Source organism: Pseudopipra pipra, chromosome 5, assembly GCF_036250125.1.
Source record: "Pseudopipra pipra isolate bDixPip1 chromosome 5, bDixPip1.hap1, whole genome shotgun sequence".
Lineage (NCBI taxonomy): Eukaryota > Metazoa > Chordata > Aves > Passeriformes > Pipridae > Pseudopipra > Pseudopipra pipra.
The window spans coordinates 24,614,282-24,634,595 of record NC_087553.1 but is presented as its reverse complement, the minus strand read 5'-3'; the positions used below and the strand labels follow the sequence as shown (position 1 = coordinate 24,634,595).

The 20,314-nt window shown below is 46.9% G+C and overlaps 2 protein-coding genes and 1 long non-coding RNA gene across 3 annotated transcripts; 1 reads left to right on the top strand and 2 right to left on the bottom strand.

Moving 5' to 3' along the window:
* Position 1: 1 nt before the first annotated feature.
* LOC135414406 (uncharacterized) lies at positions 2 to 10,879 on the top strand. The gene is made up of 2 exons (XR_010430683.1): positions 2 to 2,762; positions 4,596 to 10,879. It is a non-coding gene; the product is annotated as an uncharacterized LOC135414406 (long non-coding RNA).
* On the bottom strand, positions 9,523 to 18,908 carry MIEF1 (mitochondrial elongation factor 1). The gene is made up of 5 exons (XM_064655135.1): positions 18,715 to 18,908; positions 17,231 to 17,379; positions 16,909 to 17,089; positions 14,674 to 14,936; positions 9,523 to 13,761 (listed from the first exon to the last, which is right to left on the bottom strand). The coding sequence occupies exons 2-5, from the start codon at positions 17,372 to 17,374 to the stop codon at positions 12,955 to 12,957; spliced, it is 1,395 nt and encodes a 464-aa protein (XP_064511205.1). The 5' UTR covers positions 17,375 to 17,379; positions 18,715 to 18,908; the 3' UTR covers positions 9,523 to 12,954.
* LOC135414404 (mitochondrial ribosome and complex I assembly factor AltMIEF1) lies at positions 18,899 to 19,436 on the bottom strand. The gene has a single exon (XM_064655141.1). It carries the CDS (start codon positions 19,109 to 19,111, stop codon positions 18,899 to 18,901), a length of 213 nt encoding a protein of 70 aa, XP_064511211.1. The 5' UTR covers positions 19,112 to 19,436.
* Between the last annotated feature and the right edge of the window lie 878 nt (positions 19,437 to 20,314).

Here is a 20,314-nt window from a genome sequence, read left to right as displayed (position 1 = left end):
TCGTTAACCTGCACCGTGAGCTGTCATTGGCCAAGGCACGGAGGAGACCAACGCTGAGGAGGGGGAGAGGAGAAGGAGCAGCTGGGCAGGGAAATGGCGCCGGGCCGGGAGGGGGGAGCGGGATGGAGATGGGGCGGGAAGGAGGAGTTGGGCAGGGAAGTGGTCCTGTCCCCGCAGCCCCGCGCCTTCTCTGACATGCCCCTCTCGAAGCAGCGTGTGTTCCCCACTTTGATTTCCAACGGCCCCTTTTGTTCTCTGCACAAAGGCCCGCTGAGGTCGGGCGGGCGCTGGCGGCGGCGGCGGCAATGGCGCGCAGAACGGGCTGAGGCGGCCCGCCATGGCCTTCTGCTCCCTCAGATAACGCGTCAGCCCAGGGCAGCGCTGTCTTCCCTCCCTCCCTGCTTGCCTGCCTGCCTGCCTGCCCCACACATGCAGCGCTTAGATTACAGCTGCTCTGGCACTGTGTGTGTGGGGACGTCTGCCCGGGGCCTGCCGTCCTTACAGCGGCCATGGCGCCGCACCGACCCGCAGAGGTTCTCGGCTGGAGAGCCGGGCAGCCGAGACCACCAGTCTAATTAGTGCCTTCAACCTATGCAAGGGCTGAAATGAAATTGTTATTCCCCACCTGAGAAATGAGAACGTCCTCTCCTGCCATGCGGTTTCATGCTGATGAAGTAGATTCTCTGTTCTCTGTGCAGATGTTACTCTGAGTAGTGTGAGCATTACTGGATCACCCACAGAGCCTCGCTGCTGTAAAGGGCAGTGTCACCTTGGATAGTTTTTAAAGTGCAGTTTCATGTTATGTTTTATCTGATCCAAATCAACTTGCTGCTAGGAAAAAAGTGAGACATCTTCCCCCACCCTATTCCTGCTTAACAATTCCACCAGCTGGCCTGCCCCTCTCTGAGACAGCTCACAGCTAGCAGGAGACTCACAGGGGTCAACAGTTTTCCACTGGTTTCAGTTCCTCCATCATCATTTCATTCTGGTCAGACGAGCATTGGCCAGCTCTGGTGAGCTGGGAGGTTCAGTACTGTGTCCTTCCTCTCAGTTATCTGGCTTCAAAATGTTGGTTTTCCACATTGCCAGCCTCACAGCACCATCAGCTCTGGTGGGTCCTCATTTGTTCAAACATCATAGTCCTGTGGGTCAACTTGCTCTCAGCTACTTCTACAAAAGGCTCCACTATTTTCCAGTTACGATCTCGACAGTATTTGTGTAAAGCCATAGCCACATTTGCTCAGGTCTAACTGCCTGGAACCTCTTAAGCAGCTTGACTGATAATTGGCAAGGATGTGATGTGACACAATTTCTACTTTTAGAAGTCTGATGTTACCATCACTGCTACAAGCAGAGTATGTCACTCCACATCTGTATTTGGTTTGGTGGGAGGGGGTGTTGTTGAGTTTTTGGGTTTTTGTTTGTTTCCTTTTTTTTGTGTGTAGAAGCAAGCACATATTTTGTAATGACTCATTAAAATAGAGGAGGCAAAGAAAAATGTCCTCCAATGCCAAAAAACACCACAGTAGCAATCGATTGATCTAAGATGACTGCTCTGATAAATATGCTACAGAGGAGGCAGATCTTGCTTCAAAGAAAAACTGAGAGGATGCATCAGCTTTTAAAGAAGCCAGGTGGGTGATTGGCTGGGTGGACAGCACCTCTATGTCCTCACTGGCTAAGGGAGAGCTCTCACATCCCCTGCTGTGCCTGCTTTCCCCTGCTTTAAGTGAAAAGGGTGATTTTATGACCATAACCATAGCTAAATAAACAGTAGTGCTATACACACCCAATCCTTCATCATGAAAAGATAATTATAGATTTCTCTGAAAGGACTGTGGGTATGTGTGCGCAAGAATCACGTAAGCAAAAATAAAATATGCAATGAGGGACTTAACCCAGATCTGCCTGTTGCCTAGCTCCATTTTGTGTGTGAAGTAACGTGGAAATTTGACTGCATTACTAGTTCTAGACAGATACTTTGTAACAATGCCCAACCCAGAAAGTGAAATCAAGTAACAAGAAACCAGCCACTTAGAGACAAGCATATTTTTCCTGCAAGACTGCAGAATTACTGTTGTTCCATAATTTCATGAGCTACATCCCCAATTCCTTTATAAATGATCTTTCTTCTTTTGCACATATTGTGTCAGAGATGTCTCCACTGTGGTTAGAGTTTTTTGACCAAGGTAAAAGATACTTCTTTAAGCACAAGTAACAATTTCTTGCGAATTTTTCCACAAAAAAAATTACAAGTATTTTCTAGAGAACTACTAGCTACCCACTACTAACTAAAAAATGTCTAAAAAGAGTTCCTTTACAGTATGACAATATATTTGTGGCTCAGAGACAGAGGAGAGAAGTCTGGCAGCTCTGAAGAAAATTTAATTTACAGCACAAAAAGGTGGCATCTGAAGGAAGATCAATTTGTGTGGGAGTCAGTAACTCCTGCTGTCACATTAACAGCTTCAGCACCATGGATGTTATTTTGCTGCCCTGGATACTGTACCACGGCAAAGAGAGCTCCTGTGATAAGCGAGATCCATCCCGACCCAGAAGCGAGGGGCCAGCTGCAGGGGAAAGGAGCTGCTCGTGCAGAGCTCACTGCAGGAGAGAAGCCAAAGACCTGGCTGGGAAGCGATGAACTGCCCTGATAAATACAGCACGGCAGAGAGCCAGCTCTGGCCAAACAGCATCACCAGGAGGTGGAAAACTATTACTCCTCCATTCACCCTCCTCCTTCATTAAGATGGAAGGTCAATGTATGTTCTTTAATTATTTTTCTTTTTTTTTTTTAAAGTAAACATTGCAAAGGAAAAGAGGCTTTCTTCTTCCACCACCAAGTATACAGGAAACAAACATTCTGAATGCTGTTAGCAAGTACACCAAAGACCAGGAGGACGTAAATGTTTCCATAGCAACATCCCCTTGCACAGTCTGCATAGGATGCTCTCGGGGACTGTCAGTGGCAGGGAAACAGGCCTCCGTAGCAGGGGAGCAAGGAAGGTGGGGAGCAGTGGATATTGCTGGGGTCAGGAGGGGAACCAGCAAGAGTAACTGAGACAGAGATGTTTGCTGTTCCCTGGAGTGCTGGGAAAGCTGCAGCCAGGGAGAAAGGCTGGCTGACACTGCATCAGGAGGGAGTATGACCCCTACAGTGGCACTGGGCAGGCAGCTTTGGGCCCCCAGTGAGCCTCAGTGCCCCAGAGAAGGGGCAGATGGGCTTCCTGCTGGTCCTGGGTCCTGCTGGGGTGGCTGGGGAGGAGGGGTGAGTGTGAGAGCAAGTCCCCAAGGGAATTCTCGTGAGTGGTAACTTGAATCCTTTGAACCTTTCATCAGAAGGGACAGGAAGCCTTATCCCACACTTCAATGAACAAAGCATTTCCAGAGACCAGCAGGAATCTTTCTGGGAGACAGGAGTGTTGAGGGAAACATAAGGGAGGAATGAGGCAAAGCAGATAGACATTTTGAGCAATTTTGAGGGAGAATTACCTACAACCTCTATGGCACAGGCTAATTTGCAGTGCTCAGTTGCTTCTGTCCTCAATGCCACAAACAGATATCTGAAGGATCTTTTCTGCCAGATTCTCATTGTAAGCTCTTTAGAGATTCCTTTATAGACAATCCATTTTGAAACTAGATTGAAAAGCAAATATATGTGATTAAAGATCAGGCTGGGAGGTATTAGCGTCCATCTTTTATTACATACAAACAGAAAATAAGTTATCCGTATGCTCTGCCTCATTTGTTTTGGACTGGTACACCAAACGGAATCCCTAATAAATCATTCATTACATACCCACTCACCCCTTCACTGTCTTCTGTTTCCATCCTGTAATGTAAATATCCCTGACATTAGAAATGAGACTAATAAAAAAGAGGATTAAATCTGCAATTTACATTTGTAACTTACAGTTCAATTATTTTAGACAGATATGGAAACAATTCTGGTTTCCTACATTTTTCTTACTGAACAAACATGGGCATGCCAAGCACATGCTGATAGCTCACAAAATATGTCTCTCCAAAGGCTTAGTTACTCAGAATCAGCCAGGATGTGGCCAGCTGCCACAAGTAAAAACATTGTGTAAATCTGGTAAGAGTGAGGTGAGTTTTAACTTGCAACTTGCCCAAGCATGAATTTCCTGAGCAAAGCTACAACTGGTTGAAAATGATGTTTAGCAAAAAATATGTGTGAAGGAGGGGGAGGAGGGGGTGCTGGCTTTTGTTCAGACCATGGGGGATATTTTTAGTTTTCTCGTTGTCCAGCCTTGTTTTATTATGATGAATGGATTTGGGGGTCAAAAATAATCCCTCATGTGTATTAGCACACGTGGACTCAGTTTAGCACAGACACAAAAGCCTTCCCGTTGTCCAAGCAACAAATGAACAGAAACAAATTTCATGGCAACTATTGTTCTTCATGGGTCTGTAGCTGATGTGAGCCCCCTGCAAACTGTGTGCTCAGTGCCTATCGAAATGTGTGTATCTGTATGTTACCAACACCTGCTGGAGTCACACGTGCCAGGTGTTTTGTGCCATTTTGTGCAAAAAGATGAAGAGGAGACTGACAATGCATGTTGATTTTTTTCTAGCAGTGTGAAGTTAGCAAGAGCTGAGGCCTGACAATCAGGTTTGGACTATGAGACTGCAGCATCTTGGCCAGCCACAGACAGCAGTGGGCGAGTTAATAGCTCATCACCATTTCAGTGGATTTCTCTTTCACTGTGTCAGTGCCTCTTAGACTTGACAGCATGAGGACTTCTTGCTGCATCAGCCCAGTGGCAGTTGCACTCCTGAACCTGGCCTCTAAACTGGCAGCTTCGTCTGGAAAAGTTATTTGAGCTGAGTTATTTCAGCCTCTGTGTTCACTGAGGGGGGGAGGGCACACAATCAAGGGCTGATAATATCAGACTATGCTCTGTGAGCCCCATCTGGGGATTTGTTTTTAACTTCACATCAATTCAGAGTGTTTTGATGAGGCCAGGAAGAGAGACTGTGAGTGGGTATACTCTATGAACGAAGTAAAACAGAGTTCTGGGGATCTTTGGGGTGTGCATGAGGTCTCTTTTATTCTGATGCTGGCAGGCAGCTTCAGCAAGAACTCTGATAAACCAGGTAGTTCAGATGAAGCTCTGAAACTCTTTTGGGGATAAATCACTGTTGAGGCTGTAGCTGCCCAAGTCCCTGGGGATGAACACTGCAGCCATTATTCAGTAATAATTTTCCACTCTTCATAGGCAACAACTGCTCAGTGATTTACAAGAACACTTTGTTCTGTTTTCATATATACTTGTTTACAAAGGGGGAGAGAGAAATTCCTGGTGGATGTTGACACAGTTGTGATACCATTAAGTTTATAGCTTTTTCCTGAAGGAATGTAATTTTTTCTCCTAAGCTCTCTATGTTAGAGGATTTGGCAAACATTGTCAAAAAGAATATTCTTTCAGAGGACTCTGAAACTGTTCTTCTCCCTATGCTCGTACATGGGCTTGTGGGTGGCCTCAGCAGAGCCTCCTCAGATGCACTACAGGGGAGCTGGCCATGGGCAAGCTGGAGAATAGTTCCCAAAGAGACTTTGCAGCCAAAGTATCATACTGAGTAGGTGCTGTGGCTTCTTAACCCACTGACCCTCTTACTGCTATTACTGTGGTGCTTGGTGAGGGAGGTGGTGCAGCTCTTGTGACAGGAGGAGGTTTCTGTGCTTGACTGCTAAGAGAACTGGTTTGAGACTAACCCCAGATCTGTCTGATCTGTCTGAGGAACCATCCAAAGTAAACCAGCTCTGTTGGGGAAGTACTGTTGGCCTGCTTTTTTGGCACTCACAGGGTGAGACTTTGTTGAGGCCTTGTCCTGGCATTGTGATGATGGGACACATCTCCTCTGGGTCTGAGGCAACACAGGTGTTATTCAGGAAGGTAACATTTGAGCCATTCACCTTAGTCACCCAGTTTCAGTGAGACTGATTTGGATGGACTTATCAGGAACACAGGTCTCAGACAGGCTCTGTCTGACCACAAAAGGGTAGGTCTGTCCCAGGACACAAAGCTTGGGAGCTACCAGTCTGCTGGTGACACCAAGCACCCTCCTTTGCAGTGCAAAGTGATGGACTGAAGATGGATCACACTTTATTAATTTTTTTTTTTTTACATAAGAAAGAAACTACAAAATTAAATATATATTAAAAAAAAAAAAAAAAAAAAAAAAGAGAGAGAGAGAGAGGAGAAAGACTACTAACCCAAAACATTAGCTCATTGTTCAAGAAAAGGCACCAGACTAGATGCTTTCTACTGTCTCTCTCATGACCACAGGCAGAGATTTTGAAAAGAGAAGGTCTGTGCCTTGGTTTCGCTCTTGCCTCAGAAAAAACCACCCTCTCTGTGAATGCCGGGGAGCTGGGCCCCTGCCAGCCTGCTCTCTAACAAGCAACGTGGGAGCTGCGGCTCTGCAGCCTGCGGGACCACTGTGTCTTGTACTACCTTTGCTTCAGTGTATCTCAGCCCTCTGACAGTGTATCACTGCTGCTGTAAACAATCAGCAGTTGAAAGAGTCACATTATATTATCCAGATAAGTGGCAGTAGTTATTGTCTCCAAGGCCGTACATAACAATACTCTGTGCTAAATAAATTCAAGACTTTGAAGGCAAAAATGTCTTTCTGCCATACTGCCTCCAGGAATGATTGCTTCTTGCCTTTCAAAGGGGGTAAGGAGCCTGCCAGGGCATTACAGGTTTTGAAGTAACATCTGTCACGGGACAGGTAAAGAGCCAACACAGTCCATCATTTGCCATCTATGCCCTCTTGTCTGTTGTCTGTTAGGCCTTTCCTTTGCAATGCTAAGCAGAATGAGAGGAGAGTCTTACAGAACTGGGATCATTGTAGTGGGATGTTTTATGGGGCACTATATCACCCCATGCTTCTGTGGAACAACAACAATTCTACCACAGTGAAAGGCAGGGGAAGGGGTGGATTTGCACTGAACCAAAGGAACTGTTGCCTAAAAAAATAAAATCCGAAACAAAATCCAAAACACAAGCAAGCAACTTTTGCCCATTATTTGTATGGAGAAGGCTTTTCATGAAGAATGTGGTTAGCATTGAGATATATATATATATATATTTCCCCTGAGAAGCTTAGCACTGAGTGTTAATAGACAGATCAAAGAGCTACTTAGCCACAGGAGCCAGGGAAACTGAACCAGGGCAGCAAAATAAAAATCAATCTGGCTTTTAGTGTGTTTAATGTGATTTTGTTTAGAACTGACTTCTGTGTGAGGACTTAGGAAAGGTTGAGATCATGAGAAGTTTGTCTCCCACTCTCCTACTCTTCATAAAATGACAAGAACCCTTTCTATCTACAGAATGATTTCAGATATTCCCTGCCTTTGGTCTCATCACTCTCTTTTGCCTTATCTATTTGCAAGATTATTCCACCAGATCACATACTATAAAGATATGAATAGCCTGCTCACCACAACATTTCTGGCTCCATGACTTGTGAATAATGCGCTCCTTCTCAGCGTATGCTAGTAAAAATTTTAGACTGTGCTATCCCTGACTGTGTAGGGGACACACTTGTTAAATGAGAGCTATTTCAAGAAGGTGTTGAATCTAAAAAAAAACCAAAACAACAAAACCTGAGAGGGAGGACATTTCTTGAATCCCTTAGATCATAAACTCAGATCATAACTGAGCCTGACAAGAATAAAGAAGACAAAATCCAGATACCTCAAACAGTTCCCCAAGTGTCTAGACTTCAGCAGTTCTCCTAGGGCTGGAAGCCAATACTGGGTTTCACTGAAAGGAGAGAGAATTTCCCATTCCTTGCTTGCTTCATCTGTGGGCAAAGCCCAGCATTTCAAAATCCAGTCCCAGATTCAGTGAGCCATGCTGGAGCCACTGAATCATACCTAGTGCAGGTAGTGGGTAAACATATTTTATCTTATCTGAAAGAGAAACTCCTCATTTAGAAGAGGCTCCTCTTTTTTTCCATGAGACTAAATGTAAAAAACGGCACGGCAGTGGTCTGCAGCTTTCCTGGAGTTTAAAATCTTAAAACTTAAAAAGACATGGATGCGATTAAGTACTTAGGAAAAAAAAAAAAACAAAAACATTCATCACACAGTTTAGCATGATAATCTCAAATTTGGGGTTCAGTCATCCTTTTCTCCCCATCTTAAGATTAGCTACAAAATAGGCAGGCTGGAATTTATTTATTCATTTTTAAAATTAGGAGATGCAAAAATAAATAAGTAAAATGTAAGATCAATTTCATTAATATCCAGGACAGGACTGTGGTTATATAACAGAGCAGGAAAAATATTATACTTTTTTCAAAATTCACTTTCCTCCTAAACTGTTCCTTAGGCTAAGAACAAAAGAGATTCTGAGTCTTTGCAGCCTGGAGTTCTGTTTATGCTTTTCTTCTTTGTGGACACTTGAAATAATTATCATCACTCTGCTCAATTATTTCTTCTCTCCATCAGTCACTTATCTTCTGATCTTTCCTCCCTATTCATGCCAGAACAGCTTGTATGCAAAGATGCAAACCGCTGCATATATTAAGCATGTATTGTAGGCTCCAGGCATTCCAGGGGCTTTGACTTGAGGGGGTAATACTTGTTGCAGATTCCACAGGCAGCTGATTTTAGATGTTCCTGTAAGAGTCTGTACGGCATGAAATGTGCTTGATCTCATCTGAGCTGTTTCTACAACGGGACAGATTATAGGAAAAAAACCAAAACAACACAACCAAGGAGTATCAGGAAAAAAAAGAACTGTAGATTCCCTTTGTATCATAAAATATCTTCCAAAATAATTAAATGTTAATGACAGTCCTCATTAAAACAAGTCTCACAGGACAATGTTGTCACTGTAGCTTATCTGCCCAGATTTAAGGAGCCTGGGACCCATTAAAAGCAGCATCACTTCATGCTTTATTTGATGTCCAGCATTTCTGCCACACCTTCCCAAGCGGGCACTGGGTCTTACTGCAAAGAGCTTCAATACATCAGACACAGGCCCCTGGCAAAGAGGTTTCCTCACTGCCTCAAGGCTGATGCCTGGATAAAAGAGGAGTGTATTTGGCAGGACAGAGGATTGGCACATAAAAACCAAGGTGTGACTTGAACAAGGGCGGGGGAGTCTGCACAGGAAAGTTTAATATTACAGAGGCACGGAAGCCTCTGAAGTCTGGGGAGCCACATGAAAAGCAGGTGCCTGCCTGGGCACGCGGGCTATCAGGGAAAGGATAGGAAGCACCGCGCCATAATTGCGCATCATCTTGTGACTGGTGCAAATGCTGCCAGGAGCTGGGATGCTGCAGTACCGAGCTGACTGCTCCCTCAAGACAAGCTGCAAAGCATGCCCAGAGCTGCAAAGGGAAAGCAAGTGAATCAGCAAGGGGCATGTCAGTCCCCAAGCACTGGTTAGGTGCAGAATCATATCAGCATGAAGATGATGCATAGAGATGAAAGCAGAGAGAGATGCTCCTTTGTTTATAAACACACCAGAGACAATCAGGTTACTGTGGAAAGTCATTTTATTTCAGAATTCCACGCGCTCTGTCAGAGACCATGCACTTGGACTTTCCCCTTTGCAAATCCACAGCCTCCAGGCCTGGGAGAGATGGGGCATCATCTCTTCATTCTCACTGCGAGTTGCCCACATACTAAGAGCGAGGGCCCTGATGGCACCTCGCCAGGGGGCAGAAAGCAGCCTCCTGTTTCCCACAGGGGAAAATAAATCCATCTGACTTGAACGAATAGCAGTGGAGCTCAGCAGCAGTGAAACCCCACAGCTGAGCATGTTGGTCCTCATCCTGTGGTTACAGGGAATAAGACGACAAGCTCACAGGAAGCTTGTGTGAGCTAAGCTATAGCAGAACACACCAAGACATTCTTGGAGCCAAGGCAGTAACCAGCTCAACACATGCCCTGGGTCTCTTACAATCAATCTGTCTCTGAGCCACTCTGCCAGGAAGGTGGCCTGGAGCTGCCCTTTTTACATTCAGCTTTAGGTTCTCCTGCTCTGTGCTACAGATTTGACTAGGAAGGAGCCTACCTATAGGTAAGACAGCCCTCCAGGCTGTACATAAACATGTGCACTGCATTTAATACTGAAAGGTGCCAGTTAGACTTTGCAACATTCTGTTTGACCCACAGGCTGGGTACAGCATTACTGTAAGTTTCCCGCATTCTTACCCTACACCTTCTTCCCTACCCCTTATGCCTGACCCTGCTTTTAAAAGATTCCTAGTTGCAGTGTGTCCCTATGACCCATCACATCTTTGGCCTTTGTTGAGACTGTCACTACCAGGGCAGCTATTGCCTGCTGTGGTGGCTGCGTGTAGGGAAGTGAGCATTTGCCTCCTGAGAACAGGCTTGTGGATAGCTCAGAGGAGGGCAAAATGAAGGGAAGATATGATGGAAGTGATTGAATTCAAGTGAAGTTGAGTAGAGTCTACAGAAAAGGCAAAAAGGCAGCTTCAGTCTCGATTTGATACACAAATTGAGCTCAATAGCAGCAAAAAATGGCCATAAAATATTAATTCATTAGGTTGCCAGGAAGAAGTAAAAGCTTTCATGTAAAAAATTCTATGTACAGATATATGTGTGACAACTGTTCTCAAGTCAGCTCAGACAGTGGTGTCTCCCTGTTCATATCTCACCTTTTTTTTGTATCTAGAGTTTGGATCACTTCCAACCACATTGCTGCTCATTTCTGTGTGAAGACCATGGTACTGGAATCAGCACCAAGAGAGCAGTGACATCATGCTGAAGAAATGAACTTTGGGGGAACTCCTGACAACCCAGATATTTTAATATTTTTGTTGACCTTCAAGTAATTAAAAAAGGGGAATTTCCCCCAGTAGCCTATAAGCTCCAAGTCCCATCTGTCTGCTTTTAGGGTAGGAAGGCTGACATCAGAAAGGCAATGGAGGCCAAGGAAAGGAAGAGGGGGAAAAAATCTGGGAACCAGAGTGAAGAGCAATCAACAGTTGACCAACACTGACTCCTGCAAAACTTACAAAACACACAGTCATACAAATGGGATTTCTGTTAACCTCTGATAGACTATAGACTTTATATACACACACAAACTTCAAAGTACACATCTGGCAGTCTAGAAAATACCAGTACCCTAAGGATTAAATAATTTAAAATGCAATGTTGTGTTATCACTGTTTACAGAATAGTATCTGACACATTGGCTAAAATGGACGGATTGTCCGAGAAAGATGCTCCCTCCCTCATCTCACCAGCACTGCCTCTAAAAAAAACCAAGGGCAGAAGACTTCCCTCTGTGGTTCAACTCCTGAAATTCACCTTGAAACTTCTCTGTCAAAGAAGGGGGAAGTCCTGAGAAGAAGGGAGGAGAAAAGGATAAAGGGATTCCTGCTCCCTCCAAGCCCTAATGTTGCAGTAGCTCTCTCCATTGGCTAAGGAGGCTGGACAGTAAGGGGGGAAAAAAGCTGATAAAGTTGGGGAAAGTATGTTTCTGTAACGATAGCTATGCTGGTCTTTTGAGATACACACAGAGCCCAGACTCGGGGGGACACCATCTCTCCCCCGTTTTGCAGACAGCTTAATGCAGAGGATACAGAGTCGACGGCCTGACAGTAGCCATAAACAAGAGTGGGCAGAAGGTGTGCTCTCACCAGCTTTCTAAGAGTATTGTAAATTGGGAGCACTGGAAAGTCAGCACATGGGAATGAGGAAGGGAGTGGACAGCCACAGTTCTGGGGAGGAGACTAAAACACACACAGAGCAGATGGCAAACCTAATATATCTCTAAATGCCAGCTCTGTATATGTACCCTAATACCAGTGTATGGGATAAAACCTTGCTGATGACATCAGTTCAGTTCTATCACCTTCACAGACTTGTAGCTGGTGAGAATCTGGCTTGTGTGTGCTTATCACAAAGCCCGTTGAGGCATGCAGTCTTGTTTCCACCTCCTGTAAATCAGAACAGCCACGAGCTCCTGGGGAAACGATGAAAAAAACCAATCCCCATTCCCATATGTGTCTCTCCCACCCCTCCGCCAAAACCCATCCTCTCTTCCTTTATGCCAGAGACAGCGAAGGAGTTGCCTTGTTCTCCACTCCCGAGGCCATTCCCAGCAGATCTGGCTAGGCAGGAATGGCAAGCCCTGCTCCTTTGGCCTCATCACACAGCCAGACCACAAAGGTTCCTTCCTCCCCTATGACAGCTTCGATGAGAATTGCCCATACTGGAGGTTGTGTTGCAGCATACCGGACAAGCCTTAGCCCTTAATCCTGAACCCAGCTTGCAAAGGATGAGAAGGCTCCGTAGGAGCAGGAGGTGTGGGAATTCTCCTACTCCAAGCTCTACAGCCCTAAATACTGCCAGTGTAATTATGATCCACTCAGAAATACAAAACACAACCCTATTCAAAACATCTCACTCAGTCTGCCCTGCATGACTGGGTCAAAGGGACAAAAAAGAAAGGAAAGTGAGACAGTTTGGGACAGCAGAGAAAAAGAAACATGGGGCAAAGTCACGCTGGAGGAAATTAAATGACCTCAATGCAAGTCTGCTAAAATTGTCATTGGATTTACCAGCCCAGTTCCACCTTCTTCAGACCAAAAGGGACTCGCTGCAGTAAGTGTACTACAGAAGAAAGAAGTGCATAGTTCGGTTTATTTTTTTGGTAGACACTTCAGCAGAATTTATGTGAAGATCTTAGAGCTGCAGTTTTAGCCTCTCTTTCCTAGCCAATGGGTACCTGTTGGGGCAGAGATGGTGGAAATGGACCAGTAGCACCAATAAATTCAGTGGGAGCACCAACTCCACAGCAGGAATTACTAATGAACCAAAAGGAGGGAGTGGTGGAGAGAGAGAAGATAGGGAGAAGTGGAGAAGACATAATTCGTAGTAATCAAAGTCTGCATTGGCTAAACCCTATCAACACTTCCCTAGGTAAGGCCCCATTACGTCTGCAGCAAGACCTCTGGCTCTGACAGAGAGCTGTAGAGGGTGTAGCCCAACTCATCCACTTCTTCAGGGGTGAGCTCTGAAAACAAGTTCACCTTGGGGTTCAGAGCACTAGGGAGGACACCTGCCTCCAAGTAGCGGATCAACCCCTTCAGTGCCTGCAAGAAGCGATCAGCCAGCATGTCCTGGGACCAGTCAGACTCCTCCTGGGATAGGTGCAGGATGACATTGGTGAGCTGGCTGGCAGTGAGGTGACCCAGAGCTGGGTTTAACTTGCATACTGCTTTGAAGATCTTCAGGCACAAGCAACGGCAGCCAGAATCCCCCTGGTCCAGGGCCCGGAGGCGAGCCGTTTCTGCTGGCCGCAGGCTCAGTCGCCACAAATTGTCATTCTGGGCCAATCGATGAGGTTTGGCAACAAGGACGATGTCACCCAGTGTCAGGGATGGTAGAAAGTCAATAAAAAGATGACGATCTGGATCATATTGAACTTCCAGCGTCAAATCTGCTGGGGGAGCTGCTGGACGGATCACATAGTCCAAGAGACTCCCAATTGCTGGCCAGTTGATGGAGCCAGCTACAACTTTCTCAAAGGTGTCTGCTACAGTTTTGGGAGAAAGGTAACCTCCCACCACACAGCGGTCCCAGTAGCTGCTCCCACGGGGAAAGTACTCTGGGTTTTCTCGACGCACCAAGTAGAAGCCAGGAATGTTCATGATAGTGTCCTCCCCAGGGATACACGACCACAGGTTCTGCTCCAGCATCAGAGGCACAATGAGCTGGATGTGGTCAGCTGTCACTACCTTTCACAAGAGAGAAAAGTCAGTAAGAACAAGCTTTCTCCCTCCACAGTCATTTTATTCACTATGTTTAGACAGCCTTCTGTCCGAAAGAACTTGGAATAAGGATTCAGCTGTCTCATTCTCCTCTCTGTGTGGGATTCACATCCTCCCTTTGTTAAAAGGCATTCTGAAGGACTATTTTGGACTATCAGTGGGATAATATAATAATATAACCCAAGCTAGTGCTTACGTGGTATGTACTATTTAGAGACCTGACATGGACTGCATAAAGATGAATCATTTTGCCTCATATGCTGCCTAAGTCAGCTGCTTGGATGTGAGATGCAGCTGGCCTAGGGCACAGCAACGCTACATGACAATTTAAAACAGGAGGCATGAAGTATTAAGTTTCTAGACAAGCTTAGGTTGCCATGGTTTAATGATGCCATGCTACAGCTAGGTACACTGCCCTCACCTGGTCTGCCACATTGTTCGGAAATAGGTCATTAAAGATCCCTTTTTACCAATGTGATTAAGATCTCAGATTTAAGTTTCACTGGCCCCTCGACACTCCATTCCAGAGCTCTGACTCATACAAAGAAGTGTGCCTCTAAATCACTCACTACAGCTATGGGCATCTTGGAGATATTGTAGCAGGGACTGCTGGCCAATCTAGTCTGTCATGCATTTTAAAAAAAAAAAAAAAAAGGAAAAAAAGAGTAGGAAAGACAACACCAGAGCAGCCTGGTCGTGCCGGTTCAAACAGCACTGCAGAAATCAACGCTTGGCTCCACAGTGGGAAAGGCAACCTTATTCAGGGGCCTTATTACTGAGAAATGCTATGCTGAGCCAGCACTGCCGACTGGGAAGCCTGAAATGCTCCTGCTTAGTCAGCCTTCTGAATAAGGACCCAGCACAGGGCCTAGGAATTACCTGCAGGTCATCGTAGAGGCTGCCGCTGAGGTACATGTCCCGCAGGGGCATGTCCGGCAGCTTGGCACGGAGGAAGCTGCGCAGCTCCGCACAGATATCCACGGCTGCCTGCTTGGCCCGAGCCTGCTCATCCGCTGGGATAGCCACCTTCCTCCGGTAATAGGCAAAGAGCTTTTCTTGCAGAGACAGACGAAGGCGGGACTTTTTCAGCTCCAGCTGACTCCTCCGGGCAGATGGCTTGGGCTTTGTAGGTTGAAAGAAGTCTGCAAGACAGAAGGAAAACTGTTGATCATCTGCAGTATTTCACTGTGAAGCGTTTCGCAGAGGGAAATCTGCAGCGTGGAAGTGCAGCCTCCTAGGTCTCAAAAAGCTCTCAGAGGACACTTTGCATGCTTTACACAGGTACCAGTCAAAAGGGAGGTGCTGAGAAACTTCAAAAGATAGTACTATGAGCATCAAAACAGATAAAACAAATTACTAGATTTGGAATTTCACCAGAATAAGATTAATATTGTGCACAAGGAAGTAATTTTAATGGCCATGTGGGCAGCATCTCAGCTCAATTTCAAAAATTCAGTGCTATTACCAGTTCAGAAGCTTTTAACATGATGCCAAACCAGTGGACAAAACACTCTTGAACAACCATCACAATCTCTTTAAGTTTTTAACATTGTAAGAGACTATCACAAATTACCAGCAAACCCCAGTCCTGAAAGGGTATCAGATCAGAGAAGATCATGCCACCTGGAAATGAAATAGTTGTTGGGAGTCTGATCAGCACAGCTATCAGATCTTGGGGCCATCCCAGCTCAGGCAATCATAGCTCCAATGAAAACCTCCCTCAAACCTTCAATGGCCAAAGAACCAAGAGCCCACTCTGAGGCACAGTACAGCTACACAAGGCTTTATGCTGCCATCTGAGTTATTAAGCAATGTCTGACCTGCACAGAGACTCTAAGACCCTTTTTTTCTGACTGCTTTCCCAAAGAAATAAGACAATGCTTTCTATCTGTCTTTCAGATTTCTCTTAGTATGGACCAAGAGTTTCAGAAGTTATCCATGAGAGTTAAGGAAGATCTAAGAGGTCTTTGGAAGGACTGTGGTACTTAAAGGGTTCAGAAGAAAACCCCCAAGTCAGTGGCCCCACTAAGGCAACCAGCTGTTGCAGATTCATTTGGCAATGGGTGTTTGGCCACACAGCACAAGTGGAATGCTGACTAAGCTGAACACAGACCCATCTCGCCCAACCTCAGCAGCTGCTGCCTCTTGTCCCACTGAGTTCTTTTGGAAAGATTTGAGCTTTCCTGTGAAAAGGAAACAGCCCACAAAACCACAGGAAAATGGATTTCATTGCCTGAAAAAAATTATTTTTCAATAAGGAATTTTACTTTACTTTTAATTTAAGAATGCAAGACACCACCATCAATGTTTTTATTCCGCAATGCTTTAGGGACTCCAATCAAATTATCTAGACCTCACTTAACACAGTTATTTAATGTTTCTTCAGCAGAAAATCTATTACTGTCTTGAAGCTGACTTGCTCACAGAGAATCTGAAAATCAAGCTAAAAGCTAGATTCTGATTTTTAGTTTAAATCTGCAAGTGTAAATCTCTTGAAGTGACCAGGGATAGAAAGTAAAACTGGTGAGAAAAACCAACCAAATATATAACAAACACTGTTGGACTCTAAATGACTTATTATTCCACTCAGAAAGAAGACTTTTTATAGCCTGATGAAGACCAACTCATTGATGAGCAGCAGTAAACAGGGAAATGCCATTACGGAAGTTATTTGAAAGATGGTAGAAATAATATAGGAAATACTCTTATAAATTGCTAGTACATTCACAATGGGAATATTTCCCCCTTAAAAAGAAACAAACAAACTGGAACGGCCCAAAGAAAGGCAACGAAGAGCTTGAAAGGAATGGAATGGCTTTTTATCAGCAAAGATTGAACAGACTAGTATTCAGATTCAAAAATTAAAACCAGAGAGAGAGTAAAGCTTAACAACATGAAGTCATGAGAGAAATGAAGAATGCAAATAAATGATTATTATTCACTAGTTGCTAATGTGACTCCTGATTCCTGAAGTTACCAGAGGAGCTGCTTAAAAGAAAAGTGTCAAAATCCTGGGACAGACAGAATATTTTCTTTCCTGCATTCCTTTAAACAAATACAGGATTTATGGGCCTGGATGGTTCTGTACCGCAGGAGTATGACCGTGCTCCGTACCTGCATCAGCAGCTGAAGGATCAGTGGGAAGAGTCTGCAGGGAGCGGCTGAGGCTGGTCTTCATGTCCTGGGTCAGCAAGCGTGAGGAGGAGCCCAGCCAGTTTGGCTCTTCCCAGCTTCTCTTTCCCGACTGGCTCAAGCGAGTGGGGCTGCTGGGAGCGCTGATTGCCCGGTCGTACATCTAAACCAACATTACCAGGAACAGTTTGAGTCTCTCAGGGCCCAGCACCTGCATTTTACCCCATACCGTGTCTTTTTATTTCCCACTCCTTCCTCCCTGTGCCCCGTGCTCCGGCCCCAGCGCGCTGCCCTGCCCACTCACCCGCTTGACGGCCAGCGTGGCGATGCCCAGCATGGCTGCTCCGCCCACGCCCAGCACCAGCCGGGCGTTGGACAGCACGAAGTCGATGGCTGTGCCGATCCCGTTGTCATCCTTTTTCCCTTTGCGCTGCCCAGCGCCTGCCATTTTACCTGGAGGGAGCAGGAACGTTAAACAGATGGGTCAAAACACGCAGCCCTGACAGTTCACTCCCTTCTCCCCCACCTCACACCCACGGCTCTTGGGGTCTCAGCACAGAGCCATAGGAAGAGACCACCTAACCCTGCAGCCTCTTTAATCATGTTCCCTCAAGAAGTAGCTTGTTCCCAGTCATGCCAGGACAGTAGTGACCAAGCCCTGCAATGACAGCATTTCTTTGCTTCCAGTAACATTCATTACCTGAAGAAAAACATTCAAATTTGATATGGGGTTTCTAATCATTGAAGCAGGTTTAATAAAAGAATGTAGGGCTTAATTCCACAATATTTTATAATAAAATCCTGCATATTATGGAGAACTCTATTTTCCTTCTAGTTTGGACTTCTCAACCAAAGCATGGCCAATTTATTTACTAATTCTCTGAGTGTAATTTTGCTCCCAGACAGGGAGATACAGGGATGGTTACCTGCTTGTCTATAACAAATCAGAATCTTCCCAAGAGCTGACAGGTGGTCTCAGATTAATTTCTGGATAATGGCTGATCTCTGATACTTCAAAAACACCCAAGAAACAACAATAGAGACCATAATGCACCATAAAGGGAACAACTCCCTTGCTTTCACTGGACATTTATTCCTGCCCTTAAGGCTGGTGGGTTTTGACTCTCAGACAAGCAACGTATAACATTAACACTAATATTTTCTTACACATGTACTTTTGTATTCTTTGATTCCCATTTCACCTAACCTTGAGATTTAATTAAAGAGTCTCTCTGGCCAACACAGCCTCAAGCTGCAGCAAGGAAGGTTCAGGCTGGACATCAAGAGAAATTTCTTCACAGAAAGGGTGATCAGACATTGGAATGGGCTGCCCAGGGAGGTGGCAGAATCACCGTCCCTAGAGGTGTTTAAGGAAGGACTGGATGTGGCACTGACCGTGTTCGGTCATTTGTTGGACTTGATGGTCTCAGAGGTCTTTTACAGCCTAACTGATTCTGTAAAACCCACCTTGGCACCACTGTACCTGTAGGTGGATCCCCAGTCAACCTACATGAAAACAACCAGGAAACTCTTCCAACATGACTTGAGATCTATTTTCTGAGTCAGTTCCAAAGGTTCTCAGCCTGCCTGCTTGCCTGACTTGGGTGGTTTAAAACTGCCTCTTGGTTTTTCCAAATCCAAGCTACAATCTCAGGAGGAATGTTCCTGCCTGAATGAACCAGGAATACAGTCACTTGTGATTGCCAGGCAGAAAAGATAATGCACCTTCACAAAGCTCGCTGTAACAGCAGCATGAAGAACACAGTGATATCATTGTAAATGACCTACCTGTGACCTAATGCATTTGTGAAAAGAACAGGAGAGCCCTCCTGATGTGCCCGTGGAAGCACCTTCCAGACTTCTTCAAGACAGTGGTGTGCAGTGAGTGTTAATCATCTCTTCTGCTTGGCGAGGTTGTTTTGGAAAGAAGAGGGAAGTAAGTGGGGTCAGTGGGAGCTGCTACAGGGAATCTCTACACCAGGCCGCCAAGCCCGCTCTGCAGGAACGCCTGCCCCTTCTCCAGCTGCCTTTCCTTGTCCTCCGGGCGCTGCAGCCCCTGGTTGCGGCGGAACTCGCGGCGGACGGTGGCCAGGTAGAAGTCGCGGTCGGTGTAGCGCAGGGCGCGGCCGCGGCGCAGCAGGGCCCGGTACAGCGCCAGCACCGCCCCGCGGGACCACGCGGCCATCGGGGCAACCGTGCGGCGCGGGCGGGCGACCTGTGGAGGAAGGACCGAGGAGGGATCCCAGTCAGCTCTTCCCTTCCCCCGAGAGGCACCGGCCGCCGCCTCCCGCTTCGTGCCAGGCCCCGGGAAGGGCCGGGGCCGCCTCTCTAACGACGCCGCGGTAACGGGCTCGCCGAGGGGTCCGCTCGCAGCACCTGGTCCCGGCCGGGGGAGGCGGGCGGCGGCGCCGCAATCATCGAGCGGGCCCGGGCCCCGGGCAGGGGTCGCTCCGGTGCCTCCCGGCGCCGCTCTCGGGGTCACCCGGCAGCGCGGCCCTTCCGCTTCCGGGGCCGCGGCCCCGCGCGCGCCAATCGCAGCGCGAGCCCCGCAGGGGCCGGGCCGCCCGTGCCGCGCGGCGCTGTCGCCCCCTGGCGGCGGGGAGGGAACTGCGGGCGGGGGGCACCCGCGGGCAGCGCCGCTCCCGCCGGGAAGGGCCCGCTGGCAGCACGGGCTCCCCGGAATGTCGGCCCGGCCGGTTCCCGTGTCCGGGGCAGCCGGAGCATCAAGAGGGTTTTCCTTTTGTCGTTCTGGCTGAGACGCGCCTGAATGCCATCAAATGTTCGTGTGAGAAAGGGGAGCGCTGGTCGCGCCGCAGCGAGTGACACCCAGAGCACAGAGCGCCAGGGCTGAGCGTGCCGGCTGCCAGGGGAGCGCAGGGGGAGAAGATTCCTTTGGTGCTCCAGGGTCACAGAACCACAGAATCAGTTAGGCTGGAAAAGACCTCTGAGACCATCGAGTCCAACCCACGACCAAACAACACCATGTCAACTAGACCATGGCACTCAATGCCACATCCGGTCTTTCCTTAAACACCTCCAGGGATGGTGACTCCACCGCCTCCCTGGGCAGCCCATTCCAATGTCTGATCACCCTTTCTGTGAAGAAATTTCTCCTGATGTCCAGCCTAAACCTCCCCTGGCAGAGAGCAGGGTTAATGCTGTGTGTCTCAAGGTACCTCTGACTACCCTGATGCTTTCTAGAGAATAATTTATCTAATTCAAGCTCCTTATCTTTATCTCCAAGGAACCCCAAGGCCTAGCCTGGAAGTCTCAAGGGCTCTAGGAGAAGAGCAGTAGCTGGCAGCCTCTCTGGGGTCTGCCTGAACTAATAGAAGGAGCCTCCTGAAGCCAGAACCTTTGCCCCCTCTGTCTGGGTGCAAATCTCCCT